We start from the raw sequence: 17,136 nt of genomic DNA, 5'->3' as shown, positions 1-17,136 counted from the left end.
TTGATAGAATTTCTTCAAGGGCTGCCTGGTATTACACAAGGTAGGTCAGAAGCATTAGTGCTAGGTTATGCCTTGTTAACATTGTATACGCTTTTTGAGTTTCATTTACTTCCAACTTCTGCAGTGGTATATGTATATTCTCAACGAATGATAGCTCCCAATATGGCTTGTCTTGAATGTCATCTTTAAGACTTTAACTGTGTCATTCTCTTTTTGTGGCCAGTATTTTTAACTCATGGTTCTTCCTGCAAAAGACGAAAACAAAAAATTTGTACTGATATAAAAGTCATAAAACTAAATTATAGTTCTAGACTCCTAAGTAACATAATTGTTCGCTGACAACGGTACCAAATAACTTGATGTGATCATAGTTTTTATTCATTCTTTTTTTTTGTAACAATGTGACATAGTTTTAACCATTTAATCACACTACAAGTGCACACAAAATTACAATAGTATATAAGGGATCAAATCCACATAAGAGTTACACAATAAATCTACGAAAATAGAGTCAACTAAGATGAAAGAGAGAAAGATTGTTGTCCTAAAGCTAAGCACACAAGTTCTAAAGCTAAGCACACAACCCCCATTTCAAGGACTGCCTGGTATGACACAAGAAATGTGATGATGATGGTGATGATGCTATACCCCATTTCTTGTCTTGAGCATTGTGGGCGAGAAGTGTGATGATGATGATGATGATGATGATGCTATGAAAGCACCTCAGAGGGTTCTAGCCCATTTCTTAAAATACATATCTATGTTGCATATATTTTATTTAGTATTTAATTACGGATTTCTAAAAACTATAGAAAATTTTAGATAATTTCGGTTTGTATTCCGTAGTTTTAGAAATCTGCAATTAAATACTAATAAAAAATATATACATATTGTATTTTAAGAACTTTTTGGGTAAAACTCTCATTCGGGGGTGTTTCGATGGTTACCAATTTGCGTTACTTGCGAACTGAGCAGTTAAAGAGACCAAAAAAACAGTTTTTGCACTTTTCAATTTCAATAGAGAAGTGTCATTTTGGTCTAAGCAACCGAATTTTCAAAAGTCATAAAGGCTGCCCTATTGAGCATGTCATCTGTTTCCACTGTCCACGTGGGATAGCGGCCAGTATAGAAAATAGATGTCAAAATGGTAAACCAGAGGAATAGGGGAGTGTCGGCAAAGCCATAATAATCGTCTCATAACGATACCAAGTGGTCAGAAGCGTTCAACTCTACGTTGGACCACATAAACCAACAACCAAGAGCGCAACACGTCATGTTATTATCCATTATAATGCACCTTGGCCCACAAAATGTTGGCCCAATTCAGATGCATGCTGCTCGAATTTATGTCATGTTTTAGTCCAAACCCTTCAATTCCAAAAACATTTAGAAAACGGCCCCGTATAGTTTTTGTCTTTTTGCTTTAAAACAGTGTCCATTTCATATCTTTTCGTGACCAGAAAGAAGAGGAGAATACATGTGTGATGATAGCATTCATATTGTATGTTTATTTTAATACGTTAAAAGCCATAAGATTTGGCGAATTTAATTGATTAGGATGTCAAGCGAATCAGTGGTGATAGAAAAAAAGAGTGAGATTTTGTTGAATTAAGAGAAACAGGTTTCAAATGTTACATATATACCTATTGTTTTGTTATTATTAATTAAACTACTGCTAATACCCCAGTTGTTAAAGTTGTTATGCATGTTGCTTTTCAGATACTAATATTAGTAACAAAAAGAGAGAGGGGTATAACAAGGAAAGAGATTAGCTTTCCCAAAGAGACGAGCGATGATGATGGATGATTCGAAGAAATAATTGTAATTTACAAACAGACTAATTGCTGAAAGTTATTTTAAAAAGAAGAAGCAAGGAATAAAAAAATAAAATAATAAACAAGGGAGAGAGAGAGAGAGCGTAGTGTTAGCGCACACACACACAAATTGCTTGCCTCCTCCGCTTCTCGACGATATTCTGCCGACATCTGTTAAAATAAACACGCCTTCTTCTTCTTCTTCGTCTTCACAATTATGGATCTCAGCCACTCTACTTCGGATTAATTAAGAAGATATTTGTTTCGTGTTGTTGGGAGGAAGAAATTGTGTTTGGATCTGAAACGAAAAATCAATCAAAAAGATGGGGTTCTTCAGCACAGTACTAGGGTTTTGCGGATTTGGGATAGGGATATCCATGGGGCTCGTCATCGGATACTTCCTTTTCATCTACCTCCAGCCCAACGACGTCAAGGTTCGCTTCCCTTTCCCCATTCATCCTCTTTTTTTTTTTTTTGTCTCTAATTAATTAATTAATCACACACTCGTTGTAATCGTCAGGATCCAAAAATTGAACCGATAGCAGAGCAAGATCCCAAATCCATGCTCCGTATGTTCCCTGAGATCCCTCTCTGGGTCAAGAACCCCGACTTCGACCGTGTATGCTCTCTCTCTCTCTCCTCAATCATCCAATCCCCTTCGAGATTCTTCTCTCTCTGACTCTGTCTCATGGTTCATTAGGTTGACTGGATCAACAAATTCCTCGAGTACATGTGGCCTTACCTCGACAAGGCGATCTGCAAAACCGCGCGCAACATAGCCAAGCCCATCATCGAGGAGCAGATCCCCAAGTACAAGATCGACTCCGTCGATTTCGAAACCCTCACTCTCGGCTCTCTCCCTCCCACTCTCCAGGGCATGAAAGTCTACCTCACCGACGAGAAGGAGCTGATCATGGAGCCTTGCTTGAAATGGGCAGCTAACCCCAATGTCTTGGTCGCTATCAAGGCTTTCGGACTCAAGGTTACTGTTCAGGTCGTTGATCTCCAAGTCTTTGCGCAGCCTCGTATCACTCTCAAACCCTTGGTCCCGAGCTTCCCTTGTTTCGCTAGTATTTATGTCTCTCTTATGGACAAGGTTCAGCCACTTTTTTGTTTTTTTTGGTAGTCTAAAAGTCAGCTTCTTTGTTCAGAAGTTTTGAGTTCTTTTTCTTCTTCTTTGGTTTATATGGTGGCAGCCACACGTTGATTTTGGGCTCAAGCTTGGTGGTGCTGATCTTATGTCTATCCCTGGCCTCTACAGATTCGTCCAGGTTATCAATCTTATCCTTTCTCTTGAAGAGAATTTGTTTCGAGTCTTTTGTGTCCTAGATTTGGACATCAGTCGTTTGGTTTTGTAGCTCTCTCACGTTTCTGTTGGGTCAAATTTTTCATTTCAGGAGCAAATCAAGGATCAAGTTGCAAACATGTATCTCTGGCCTAAGACCCTTGTGGTTCCAATCCTTGACCCTGCCAAGTATGCTGCCATTCTGCCTTATTTTTTTCACTTTTAAATATTCAGTCCAGGTCTTGTTGCTTAGCAACTCTTAATTTATAATATGTATAATGTACAGAGCGTTTAGAAGGCCGGTTGGAATCGTCCATGTGAAGGTCGTGAGGGCTGTTGGGCTGAGGAAGAAAGATATGTTGGGTGGGGCTGACCCCTACGTCAAGATCAAGCTCTCTGAAGACAAGATTCCCTCTAAGAAGACCACTGTCAAACACAAGAATCTGAACCCTGAATGGAACGAGGAACATAAATTCTCTGTCAGAGATCTCCAGACTCAGGTCCTAGAGTTCAGTGTCTATGACTGGGAACAGGTAAAACAAGCTATCCTTGAGTAGAGTAAATGTATCTGTCTGCTAATATTTTTGTATTTCCGATGCAGGTTGGGAAGCACGACAAGATGGGTATGAATGTATTACCGCTGAAAGAAATGGTGCCTAACGAACACAAAAGCTTCACTTTGGAACTGCGTAAGACTCTGGAGGGTGCTGAAGATGGAGTGCAGCCTGACAAGGATAGAGGGAGGCTGGAGGTTGAGCTACTGTATAAGCCGTTCACAGAAGAAGAAATGCCAAAGGGCTTCGAAGAATCGCAATCAGTGCAGAAGGCTCCAGAAGGCACACCGGCTGGTGGAGGAGTGCTTGCGGTGATAGTGCATTCAGCTGAAGACGTTGAAGGGAAGCACCATACCAACCCTTACGTCCGCATCTACTTCAAAGGAGAGGAGAGGAAAACCAAGCACGTGAAGAAGAACAGAGACCCGAGGTGGGAGGAGGAGTTCACCTTCGTGCTCGAGGAGCCTCCAGTGCGCGAGAAGCTGCACGTGGAAGTACTCAGCACCTCTTCAAGGATAGGTCTCTTGCATCCCAAGGTAACAACACACACAATTACTCAAAACTCACAGTAACACAAACAAGAGTGGCTGTTCTTGTAAAACTAAAAAAGTGGATTGTTTTGATGGGCAGGAAACACTGGGGTACGTGGACATTCCGGTGGTGGACGTGGTGAACAACAAAAGGATGAACCAAAAGTTTCACCTTATCGATTCCAAGAACGGAAAGATCCAAATCGAGCTTGAGTGGCGAACCACCTCTTAGATTGATATTCGAGAAGAGAGGAGAGAATTTGTTTGGTGTTATAAACTCTTTGTGTTGTCGTTGTTGTTGTACAATATGGGCCTTTAACTCTTAAAACCAGACATCAGATTTGCAAAGCCCTTTTTTAATTTACATGTTTCTGTCTATCGTCTCTTTGCTTTTCGGTAGTGCGACTTTACTGCTCATTATTTTTCCCACTAACCGGTTTACAAAGCAAAAATAAAATAAAATGCATGACACAAGACAGTAAAGTTTATCATGTTGGCCAGACGATAGTTTCCTGTGCAAGTTTTTTATAAAATTAAGAAAAACAACAAATAAAAGAAAATACTAATATTTGTACTCGTTGGTAGTAAATCAAGGCCATTATAATTACGCACCATTTTTTGGTGAGTTTTGTCTCAGTGTTAAAATTGTTATACTCAACCAAAAAAACAAAAAGTAAAACATTGTTGTTTATGGTCGTTGGGTTTATTTTCACAATCCATAGATTAACTTTTAAGTTTTAACTGACCATGAAGTTTTTCAAAAACTGAAGTTGTAAACTAAATATAATAGTAAGCTGTTTAAGTAAAGTTGTAAAAGAAAATATAATAATAAAATGTTTCTGTAGGAAACAAATGAATAAGGCTGTTTTATTTCAAATGCTTGTAGTTTAATCATCTCTGAAAATTGTCTGGTAAAAAAGTGGACAAAAGTAACATTGAAAATGATTGTGGTTGATGACAAACAATGGGAATCTAAATTATGAAGGAGGAGCAACATAAGTTTTTTCTGTCTTTATGGAATGTTTTTCTGTCTTCATGTGGGACATGGGGAATTCAGTGGAATTTTTTTTTTCACTGATGTTTTATTAAAAAGGATCAAGACCCAACTGGACCCAATCTTACATAAAAGAAACAAAAGACCCAACAAACGGGCAATTCTATACAAAACCAATTTGAACCGTAAGCCCAAACTGAAAACCCATTGAGGAAGAAACTGACAGCTGCCGCCTTGCATCCTGAAACACGTGTCAAGACGAGAGTCAGCCATCTTCCACCGGCACTACAGAGGAGAGGCGACAGATCTCTGCCGTTAGAGCCATCTTCACGGTTTATCACATCGCTCACCGAACCAACGTCTTCAACAGATTCAATCGTCTGCAATCATCCCTTAACCATCAAACTTCGAGGCTAAAGAAAGAGAGTCGATTGCAAAGGAAAAGAGCAGAAACGTTGATCAACTAAACTGGAAAAATTCCGGTGAAAAGCCGCCGTCAACACCAAAGAGACATGACGCGGAGACACAAGCCGGCGAAACGGAGCTGAAGAAACCACCGCAACCCAGAAACAAAAGCCAGCCGTCCAGCACCGGAGGAGAAGGCGAGAACGCCGGAGACAGTGGCCGGTCGGATAAAACCGAAACTGGAAAACAAAAAACAAAGATCTCTCTCGTTCCCAAAACAATCTCTAACCTCTCTGAAAGATTTTAGATAGATAAGAGAGGAAGAGAGTTCGAGAGAGAAACTTTCTCTCTAAATCTATTAATTCAGTGGAATTTTAATAGTGGATAACTATAAACTTAACAAACAACAATTTTTTTTTTAAATAATGATTTTTTAGAGAAAAAATTCTATATCTGCATAAACGGGTTTCATAAATTTTCTGGAAAATTAAACGAGGCGAACACATGTATAGTTTTTTTTTTTTACATGTTAAGTTCTTGAAATCAAAAAATGATTTAACTCGCAGCCAGTCGGCGGATTTTTGACCTGCTTACTACTCTCAAATAAAATAGGATGTCGTTGTTTGTTTTATATGATGCTTATGCGGTCGGTAATTTTCTTCGCTGTCGGTCATACGACTTTTGATAAGTTTATTTGTCTGGATCATTTGGAGATGATAGTATGAACACAAGATTAATAGACTTTGTGGGTGTTGAATGCAGGTTTGTTGATGATTGATGGAGCCAAAGGTTGCTAACACTTAGATTTGTGGGTGGTTTCTTCACACAAGGATGATTGAACCTTGAGCTGTTTTGCTTCTGCAATCTACAAGCGTAACCGCGTATAGGACATGTCTAATGATATTCACATAAACACGAGAATTGATTATCTGGTGATCAATTATGGATGTTCAAGAGGTGAACAAGAAAATAGATATTCCAAAAGTCTTTGGTTATAAAAGTTTTTTTAGATTAATGAATGCTTTCCAAAAGCTTACACAACATATTTTAATTTAACGACTAAACTGATTTTAAACTATAATCCTGTTACAAAAAGGAAAACTAAAACAAATTATGAATATATTTACATTTGATTTAATATTAATCCTAATGGTTTTAGTACGAAAACTCTATAGTTTTGACAAACCGTGAGGTTAAACCAAGTAGTCGGCTCATTATCCTTTTCATGGGTCAACTTGTCTTCATCTTGGACGAACTTGATTAAGAATTCAAAAGCTTCCTTATAAACTTTGGATTTTGATCTCGAGAATGCGTTATTTGAATAAACAAACGGTTTATCTTTTGGATCTTTAAATTTTCTTTGGACCGGAAATTTTTTATCTCGTCCATCTTCCATTTAAATCTAATCAAATTGTTTGTTCTCTTGACCCATTTTTTCTCTTTAAAACAAGAAAATTTGATTCCCTAGAACATAAATGCGTTTTGGATATAATTTGATAAAATAACACAAAATATTGAAATGTAACAAAAAACTATAGATGAATTTCATTTTAAAAGAAAAAGAAACAATACAATGTTTTGTTTATATTTATAAAAAATATTAGCTATATATAAAATTATTAATTTATATTTTAGTGAAACCATGTATTTATTTTAAAATTTTAAAATTTTAAAATTTATTTTTTATGAAATTATGTCATATTTTCACGTCTAATTTGAGGTTGTAAAAATTTATTAGTTTATCAAATACTGTATTAATTTATATTATTTCTACTATATTTTGAAATTAGCTATGGTAATAAAATAAGAGGTCAAATACTCATGCATCCTCATTCGTAATTATTTCTAGCAATTGTATTTTTGTTTTATTCTGTATAATTATTATTGGAAAGACAACCCATGATGATATGATGATGTGTTCGTAAATAATGAATATCAACTAAATGTATATGAAATGATGCAACAAGTGAAGTTTCATGTGTAAATGTATATGAAATGATGCAACAAGTGATATTTAAATTTATATATTTTATAATATGATGATTACTGCCACTATGAATTACCATCATAACTATTTATTAGATTTATAAAATTATCAACCATTGCGTTTTCTACTTTCTCACATATATTTTTTTTTGAAACATAAGAATATCAAAAAAAAAAAATATCAGACCATTGAGGTCATGTAAACAAGATAAAGAGCTCACAAAAACTTTGGTCCATTGTCTGAGAAGCAGATTTCCCATGATCAGTTGCTTTTTCAAAAATAAGAAATTAAAATAATTTTGTTCTTAATTAGGCTTATTATTCAGACTTATGAGGAGAATCAAAAGGAAGAAACAACGTTCACTTGGAAAACGACAGTAGACTTAAATTTAGATTGTTTTCGTATAAATATTTTGGTTTGGGGTCAATGCACTTGCAAGAGAACATATATTATACGCATTACCAAACAAAAGATGTCGGTTTTTGAGACACATGATGTGAAAAGTATGTATATATAATGTGGCATTGTTTTGTGATTGTCTATTTGTTTGTTCCGGTTTACCTTGAGAAATTAGCCTTCATCAATGAACCAAATAACAGATTAGTTTCAGACCATCTCCAATGAAACTTTATTTTTTCCTCTATAAATTATTACTAAAATAAATTAATTTTATTATAGTGTAATTTTTGTTCCAGTAATATTATTTTATTATAGAATGAAAAATAAAGAAATATCATTTTCTACTCTAAATATAGAATAAAAATATGACATCTTCTATAAATAGTTCTATAATAAAGTAATTTTATTATAGAATACACATGTAATATAATTACTATATTTTAGTATAAATTCCAGAAGAGAAAATAAAGTCTCATTGGAGATAGCATTACTATTCCTCTCTGGCACCTTCTCATCTTCATAACATACATCTATTGAAAAATTAAATGGATCCAAAATGTTATTGGTTTCAGTTTTTTTCGCAAAAACTATAATATCAATATAGAAAAATGCAGATATAACAAAAATCATAATATTTTAACACTAGTTATTTATATTAATTTAAAGGTTTACTAGACTTAGACCTTTACAACAGGAGATGAAGATAAGACGATAAATGGAAATTTATAAAACATGATGGAAAATAAATGTGTTAAAGGAGAGAAAATACATGTATAAAAAGTTTTACTTGAAATTTTAAAACCATTATTCGAAAGAACACAGCGATGAAATTAGAGTTGATACCGACACTGAAATACTTAATTGATGAAGTTCGAGAGCTGTCAACCGTCTTTCATAATGCTAATTTGTTGGTCGAAAATAGTTAGAAGACTCTAAAACTATGGCCAATAGGCGTTAAATATGTAGATTTGAAAATGAAGTTATAGTATAAATAAAATGTAGATGATGATTCAAAGGGTTGGAGGAGACCCCGAGCGCATTTGACTGAAATTAAGGCTAAAGCTCACACCAGATGACAAGGTTCACGTCCATGAGTACCATAATGATCTACTAAATAAGATTTTACCGAGAAAAGAAAAATCATGCGTGCCAAATCTAGATTGTTTGATGGAGAGAACTATAGATATCATTTCTTTAAATTTGGCGAGGCTTATCGTGGTAGGATTAAGTAGAGAATAACCGATGTGTTGTGGGTGCTAGGGTGGTATCACGAAGGAAGAGTTATGTTAAAAGATGGAAGAAACACAGATATAGAGCACATAGCGTAGAAATTTTGTTCGAATTGGATTTGTAATCGAATCTGAATTTCTGTTTATTAGGTTGAATAATTTTTGTTTTAGTTTTAAAAAATAACGAAAAGTACTAGTTCATGAAGAAAACAAAAAGAATATAAAATTGAGAATAGTAGTAACTAGTAAGAAAGAGAGCACAAAGTTGAGAGAGGGAAATGGGCATGTGATAAAAGCGAGCTTCCCTTATTATAAAAGCAACCACGCTTTGTTTCCTAGCAATGAATGATTCGCTCTCCTTTTCTTATTTTATTTCAATCCTCTAATCTATTTATTTTATACCCCTGTTAAAAACGCGGCCGTCTGGGCGCTATTCGGTGGATGGCCGTAGCGAATTGGGCCAAATCGGTGAATTCATGCGTTGACCCGCGTTTGACCGTCTAATTTCCGCGTTAACCGTATAATTCCCGCATAATCCCGTGTTGACCATTTATCTATGCTTCTTGTTTTTTGCCACCCTCATACACCAACATAACTATGATGTGGGATTATTCTGCAATTTCTTTTGGCGAAATTGTGAAATATCGATAGTGAAGATTGAAACGCTGAAAAAAAAATGTTAGAACATCTTTAGTTCGTTTCTATTTTTCTTCTATAATAGTATTTATAGGCAAATTACTCAATTTCATATAGATATTTTTTTAAGATAGAAACTAGATTTTGACCCGCCCTTAAAAAGGGCGGGTATATTTTTTGTTAAAAAATTATTTTACGTAACAAAAATTATGATTTTTGATAAATTATATATTTTAGTTTTTTATGAAATTTATCTTAAATTTATTTATATGGCTTATTTTTGTTATTTTCAATAGGACCAAATTTTAGAAAACTTTAAATAATTCTAACCCGTAATATGATTTTATTTATTTAAACCGAAGTTAAACTTATTTTACTCAGATTTTTTTAATTTAAATAAAATATTTTATATCTTCAACACTTTTGTATTGAAAAATTCATTTGTGCGTTTCAAATTATTTTCTATAATTTATGTGATTTAGTTTTTTTATTTTAAATGAAACTATTTTTAAGGAGTTTGAGATAATCCAGACCTATATTATGATTTTAATTGTTGATTTAATCATTTGTTATTTCAAATTTATTTATTTTGAGGTTTCATTGAATAAATGCTTTCAAATAATTAATAATGTGAAAGATTTTTTTGAAAGATATGGTGCAAACATTTAGGAAACAAATTTTTCAAAAGGCTAAAACTTAATTATATTAAATAATCTTTAATGTAATTGCAAAATAATGACTTTTGATTGGTTACAAATAATGTTGGAAAAAAGGTGCATACAATTTTTGTAATTACTTAAAAATTTCAGGGGCAAATTCATAAACATTCATATGCTCTAATAGTATATATATATATATATATATATATATATATATATATAATTTTTTTTAACTGGTGGTTGCTAAAGTGTTTTTATTAAATTTGAATTTGTTAATATTTGGACTATATAATGTAAGATGATATAGTATAATATTATGTATGATATATATTCTTTTAAATAAGTTTCAAAATGTGTATTAATTGGTTTAGAGGTCGATGGCATATGAATGATATTGTTTTGGTTTGTGGGTTAGTCAACCAAACAATTTTGTATCGTTAGCAAATTGATTAAAGGGGCTACGAATTGTTTTAAATGGTTTAAATATAGATAAAATATAATTAAATTAGTGTAACCCATTTTATGGTTAGAGTGAAAACAGGAAACATTAGAACCATGATATATATCACGTGTTGTTAGGATATATAGGGGTAAACCAAACAAATAATTAGTTAAATGAAAGGGTCCAAAACAACTTGCATAAGTCGACTTTTCAAGACTGCTTCCCTTTAATAGTATAAATTTTATTTTTTTCATATATTTATTGAGGAAAATAGTAGTTATCTATATTTTACTTTTTATTTAGATATTGATATTTTAGACGAATATATTAGAAGATTTCTCGGCATATAAAAATCATCAATTTGATTGGATTTTTATGGTACATTTGAAAAAGAAGAATAACAAAAAAAAATTGCAATTCTAGATATTGAATCAGGAATAGCCTTATATTAGCAGAGACAAAAGCATATTATAGACTGAGGCTCAAGATACAATTATTCAGAAGATCGTCTAATTTAGAGATATATAAATCTCACGTTTATTTTTCATGTCAAGAAGATAGTATTTCACGAATGAGTCATAGAAAACATGAATATCATTCGGGTCAAGGTTGGTACAACATGTTTGAAGGCTTTGATGGACTAATGAGAACAAGTACATCCCAGAACATCGAAACTCTCTAAATCTACGCCGAGAGCATTGGATCTGAGCCGGCAGGAGGATTTTGTCTAACTAACCTCCATCAAACCACAGAGACGCACAAAAGGAAATGAAGAGACACGAGAGCTGATGAGCTAAGATAACTGCACGATCGCACGGAAAATACGGCAATCACCGGAGTAAGGAAATTTATGGAAAAGGTCATTTTTTCTTAAAGAAAAGCGAGAGAATTAAAGTTAGAGAAATGATCAAGTGGGATTCCTATTCTTCATTCATTAAATACGAAACAAAGTAATTATAATTATTTACTGAAATACGATCATAGAAAAAAACAATATGAAGTATTTCTTTGATGACATTATTTACAGCTGTTGCATGTAAATCTTGTAGTGCAGAGAGTATCCCTATTAAAATCATCAAAGGGCTGGGGCAGAGAACAAGAAAATGTTGATCAATAAATACAAGTACATAACGCTATAAGTATCATCGAGATTTACAGACTTGTTCGAATCATGGAAGAATATGAATGTACTATTTTTGCAGAGAATTCTTTTAAAGTTGTCTTTAAAAAAAAAAAAAAATTTCAGAAAAGAGAAAAAATAAATTATTTCGTGTTGCATCATTGATACCATAAGAGTTATAATCATGCTAGGAAGCATCTATATATAAAAGAGAATATTTTTTAAGATATCGCATCTATTCATAGCGAAGTGGAAATGTGTTTTGGTTAGAAAAATATTTTAGTTTAACGGATAGCATACAAATAGTGAACGAATCATTTGCTCGAGAAAATAAATCCCTCTCGTGCGAGCAAAACATCACTAATGACTCGCCACTAATTAAATCCACGCGATTACGCGAGTTTATATATACTATCTTATAATTAATTAGCCGAAAAAATTATATTTCCGGACGACTCAAATTATATTATATTTTCTCCATGTGAAATTAATAAAAATATGTAAGAAATCACTCATATACAATGAATTGTCCCTTCCATTGACAGAAAACAACCATATTCATTGCACTTTAAATATATATATATATATATATATATATATATATATATATATATATATATATATATATTCATTACACTTTCAAGCTATCCATTTTTAATAATAACAGTAATATTGTTGGTGGTATAATACAATTATTTTTATTTTAAAATTATTTATTGGGATATTTTGTTTGGAAAATACTCCCTCCGTTTCATAATAATTGATGTTTTAGAAGGATAATTTTGTTTCAAATTAGATGAAGTTTTGAGATTTTAAGGTTACTTTAACTTTATTGGAAACTGTTCAACCAATTAGGTTTTACACTCTTTTTTGTTATTGGTTAGTTGATTTTAAAATTATATCTTTAAAATATTTTTTATTAAAGAAATATAGTTTTCTTAATCTTTGTGCACTAGAGGAAAACATCAAGTATTATGAAACGGAGGGAGTATACTTTAATCGAGAGTGTTATATAGGAGTTTGTTTCTACGTTGTTACTCCCGAAACAAAATCTCTCACAAGTAGCTATCAAGAACAAAGGGAAGGAGAGTTTGCTCACCATCATCATCTTGCCTTGAAAAACTACTTCCGTGTCTCCCTCTCTCTACACACAATCACACTCTTCTATTCCCCTTTCTCTCTATATATATTATCTATACACTCTTAACTCCATTCACTTAATTCACTCACTCGTGTTGGTCTCTACACAAATAGAGAACAAGCAATATGGAGAATGGTGAGAAAGCAGTGGAGACGATTGTTGTTGGGAACTATGTGGAGATGGAGAGTGAAGGGAAAGCTTCCGACATGAAATCTAAGCTTTCCAACATGTTTTGGCATGGCGGCTCTGTCTATGATGCTTGGTTCAGCTGCGCTTCCAACCAGGTATACGTTTAATGTTTTAGTTTTTGCTCTCTCTCTCTCCCTCTCCCTCTCTATTCTTTGTACTAACATGATAAATTCATGTGTTCTTTTTAGGTGGCGCAAGTGCTGTTGACGCTTCCATACTCATTTTCGCAGCTGGGGATGCTCTCAGGGATTCTGTTTCAGCTCTTCTATGGCCTACTTGGTAGCTGGACTGCTTACCTCATCAGCATTCTCTATGTTGAATACAGAACCAGAAAAGAGAGAGAGAAAGTTAACTTCAGAAACCATGTCATTCAGGTAACAATTGCTAGCTCTTTTTTCAACATCTTTCTTTATTTGTAACCAAATATATTTAAGTACATTGTCTTTTAATTTGTTGTTGTTCAAACAATGTGAAGTGGTTTGAGGTTCTTGATGGATTGCTTGGGAAGCACTGGAGGAATGTTGGGTTAGCATTCAACTGCACCTTCCTTCTCTTTGGATCTGTCATTCAACTCATAGCATGTGCCAGGTACGTAGTAATTACTACAAATTCATTTTTTGATCAGGAAAGAGGATAAGCATTCCTATATATTTAAACTGAAAACTGATTTTTTTGTGGGTTCATGAACGAATAAACAGCAACATATATTACATAAACGATAACCTGGACAAGAGGACATGGACGTACATCTTTGGAGCATGTTGTGCAACCACAGTATTCATCCCTTCCTTCCACAACTACAGGATCTGGTCTTTTCTTGGACTGGTAATGACCACTTACACTGCTTGGTACCTCACCATTGCATCCATCCTCCATGGTCAGGTAATTTAATTACAAAATGATTTATTTATTTTTCCTAATATAATCATATGGGTGAGATAGATTAGCTGGTGATGTTGTAGCTTAAGGGGACTCGAAAACATCAACAAAGTTGTCTTCTTTCTTGTGTCTTTTGGCACTTGTGTTTCAAGCAACATGTGGTTGGGACCACTTTTACCCAACCCCCTATACTTTTGAGTCAGACACAAACGTCGTTGCTTGTAGATAAGTGAACGAGTTTAACATTAATAATAAATATATATGATTAACTTTTAAGTGAAATTAAATAGGTACAAGGAGTAAAGCATTCGGGACCAAGCAAGCTGGTGTTATACTTCACAGGGGCCACAAACATTCTTTACACATTCGGTGGACATGCTGTTACTGTGTATGTCCTTTTTACCCCCAATGCTATAAGGGTATAATCGGAATCAAATATAAGATGAAAAGGACCATTCCTTTTCGTTTGTTTACATTTACATTCTTATTCAATTAATGAAATTGAATTTGTGTCGTTGGGGACAGAGAAATAATGCATGCCATGTGGAAGCCGCAGAAGTTCAAGTCGATATACCTGTTTGCGACTCTGTACGTTCTGACGCTAACGCTGCCATCTGCGTCTGCGGTTTATTGGGCGTTTGGCGATTTGCTTCTAAACCACTCAAACGCATTCGCTCTCCTCCCAAAGAACCTTTTCCGCGACTTTGCAGTGGTGCTCATGCTCATCCACCAGTTCATCACCTTCGGGTTTGCATGCACGCCTCTCTACTTCGTGTGGGAGAAGCTGATAGGGATGCATGAGTGCCGGAGCATGTGCAAGAGAGCCGCCGTGAGGCTTCCCGTGGTAATACCCATCTGGTTTCTCGCGATCATATTCCCTTTCTTCGGTCCAATCAACTCGACCGTTGGATCTCTCCTCGTTAGCTTCACCGTCTACATCATCCCTGCGCTGGCTCACGTCTTCACGTTCCGGTCATCAGCTGCTCGGGAGAACGCCGTGGAGCAGCCGCCGAGGTTTCTTGGGAGGTGGACAGGGGCGTTCACCATCAACGCATTCATTGTGGTGTGGGTGTTCGTTGTTGGATTTGGGTTCGGTGGTTGGGCCAGTATGATCAATTTTGTTCACCAGATAGACACGTTTGGTCTCTTCACCAAATGTTACCAGTGCCCACCGCCGGTTATGGCATCTCCTCCTCCGATCAGCCATCCTCACGTTAACCACACACGTGGCCTTTGAATCTTGAGCAAGTAACAAAGAGCGTATTACACCCATCACAAAATTTTCGTTCTTCTTTTAGTTGATCTGTATACTGAAGCACTAGTGTGTTTTGGATTGCGTTATGCTTGTCAGTTTTTATTATCTTATGGACGTTGAAGAAAAAAAAAACAACAACTTTAGTAACGCCACATGTTTCATCAAGAACAAACAATCATTCCAAGTGTTGTAGTCTTGGTAAAGAACAAAAGTCTATCCATTAGAATATAAACAAACGAACAGCACAGCCGAACTTTGGAGGGATAAAGCCAATATTACAACGATTGGAAACTTTATGATTGATTTAGACAAGAAGTAAACTTTAAGCTGAAAATAAAAATGCAGAAACGCTTGGAATATAATAGGGTAAAAAGAGCATTTAGAAGATCCATACAGCAAAAGTTTGAGAAAACATGCAAATATGAATCCAGCTTCTTACGCATAACAAACACCATAACAACATGTCCTAATAATCCGAAAACAAACCGACCGAGAAACAAGACAAAAGAAGATAGATAAATAGTGCCGAGGATAATATTTGAGATAACAGGCGGCGAGATGACTGATTTACCCTTCTACAAACCGCCTTTTAACATGTTTTTTTTGCTTCAACGACCGCCGCTTGTGCAATCCCTAGCAAAATGACCCGACTCTCCACAGCTGTAGCAGCTCCCTCCGCCACCTCCGCCTCCACCGCTGAACCTACCGCCGCCACCTCCTCCGTAGCCACCACCACCGCCACCTTGGGAACAGTCTCTCGCCATGTGACCAGGTTCTCCGCACTTGTAACAAGCCCCATCACCACCACCGCCTCCACGTCCACCACCGTAACCTCCTCCACCGTAACCACCTCCACCGCCACCATAACCTCCTCCTCGTCCTCCACCTCTTCCACCGCCGCCAAAACCACCTCGTCCTCCAGACGAACCGCCGCTGTTACCCTGAACCGGAGCGCCGTCTGGTCCTGAGACTTCGACAGCCTTGGTACGTCCGCTGTTGTCGACCTCGACCTCGAACTCAACAGACTCGTCGGGGGCAAGGCTACGGTAACCTTCAGATCTGATGGAGGACTGGTGAACGAAGAGATCCTCACCACCTTCTTCGGGTGTGATGAAGCCAAAGCCCTTCTGGGTGTCGAACCACTTCACCGTCCCTTTGCGTCTCTCTCCACCGCTGTTTCCGTCGCCTCCGGACATTCTGTTCAAATCTCTCTCTCCTTTCTCTTTCAGAAACACAAACCCACAGTTCAGATCTCTCTCTCTCTTCTCTCTCTTCCCCTTGGCGTGAGGAAGAAGCTGTTTATAACAGCAGATGTGTGCTTCGGTATCACTGCCACGTCTGCTTTTTATTATTCCCATTTTCATTTTTATTCTTTTGTATTTCCTTTTTTAAGTTTTTTTCCATTCGTTATTTTCTTCTTTTTTCTGCAAATGTTGAATTTTTCCAGCATTAATAGCATTGAAACTATATAACCACGACAAAAATATAACAATGGAAATTTAGTTATTCAAAAAAAAATACTAACGAGTTTTTATTTTTTGGGGGGGGGGGGTCAAAACGAGTTTGTTTAATAATAAAACAAACATTTGTTAAATTCGATAGCCTTATAAATGGTCCA

At 35.5% G+C, this 17,136-nt stretch overlaps 3 protein-coding genes and 1 long non-coding RNA gene across 4 annotated transcripts; 2 read left to right on the top strand and 2 right to left on the bottom strand.

Moving 5' to 3' along the window:
* Positions 1-1,872: 1,872 nt before the first annotated feature.
* On the top strand, positions 1,873-4,561 carry LOC108812663 (synaptotagmin-1). Its single transcript, XM_018584989.2, has 8 exons — positions 1,873-2,248; positions 2,335-2,433; positions 2,515-2,910; positions 3,011-3,085; positions 3,212-3,288; positions 3,386-3,632; positions 3,701-4,189; positions 4,284-4,561. Exons 1-8 carry the CDS (start codon positions 2,138-2,140, stop codon positions 4,413-4,415), a joined length of 1,626 nt encoding a protein of 541 aa, XP_018440491.1. The 5' UTR covers positions 1,873-2,137; the 3' UTR covers positions 4,416-4,561.
* A 667-nt stretch (positions 4,562-5,228) lies between these two features.
* On the bottom strand, positions 5,229-6,448 carry LOC108809816 (uncharacterized). The gene is made up of 2 exons (XR_001942913.2): positions 5,647-6,448; positions 5,229-5,557 (listed from the first exon to the last, which is right to left on the bottom strand). It is a non-coding gene; the product is annotated as an uncharacterized LOC108809816 (long non-coding RNA).
* A 6,636-nt stretch (positions 6,449-13,084) lies between these two features.
* LOC108806416 (auxin transporter-like protein 2) lies at positions 13,085-15,686 on the top strand. Its single transcript, XM_018578526.2, has 6 exons — positions 13,085-13,479; positions 13,573-13,758; positions 13,860-13,972; positions 14,083-14,266; positions 14,554-14,651; positions 14,789-15,686. The coding sequence occupies exons 1-6, from the start codon at positions 13,321-13,323 to the stop codon at positions 15,498-15,500; spliced, it is 1,452 nt and encodes a 483-aa protein (XP_018434028.1). The 5' UTR covers positions 13,085-13,320; the 3' UTR covers positions 15,501-15,686.
* A 160-nt stretch (positions 15,687-15,846) lies between these two features.
* LOC108823533 (cold shock domain-containing protein 4-like) lies at positions 15,847-16,891 on the bottom strand. Its single transcript, XM_018596764.2, has one exon. The coding sequence runs from the start codon at positions 16,880-16,882 to the stop codon at positions 16,127-16,129; it is 756 nt and encodes a 251-aa protein (XP_018452266.2). The 5' UTR covers positions 16,883-16,891; the 3' UTR covers positions 15,847-16,126.
* Positions 16,892-17,136: the final 245 nt, after the last annotated feature.

Source organism: Raphanus sativus, chromosome 6 (assembly GCF_000801105.2).
Source record: "Raphanus sativus cultivar WK10039 chromosome 6, ASM80110v3, whole genome shotgun sequence".
Lineage (NCBI taxonomy): Eukaryota > Viridiplantae > Streptophyta > Magnoliopsida > Brassicales > Brassicaceae > Raphanus > Raphanus sativus.
This window is presented reverse-complemented; position numbering and strand designations above follow the sequence as displayed.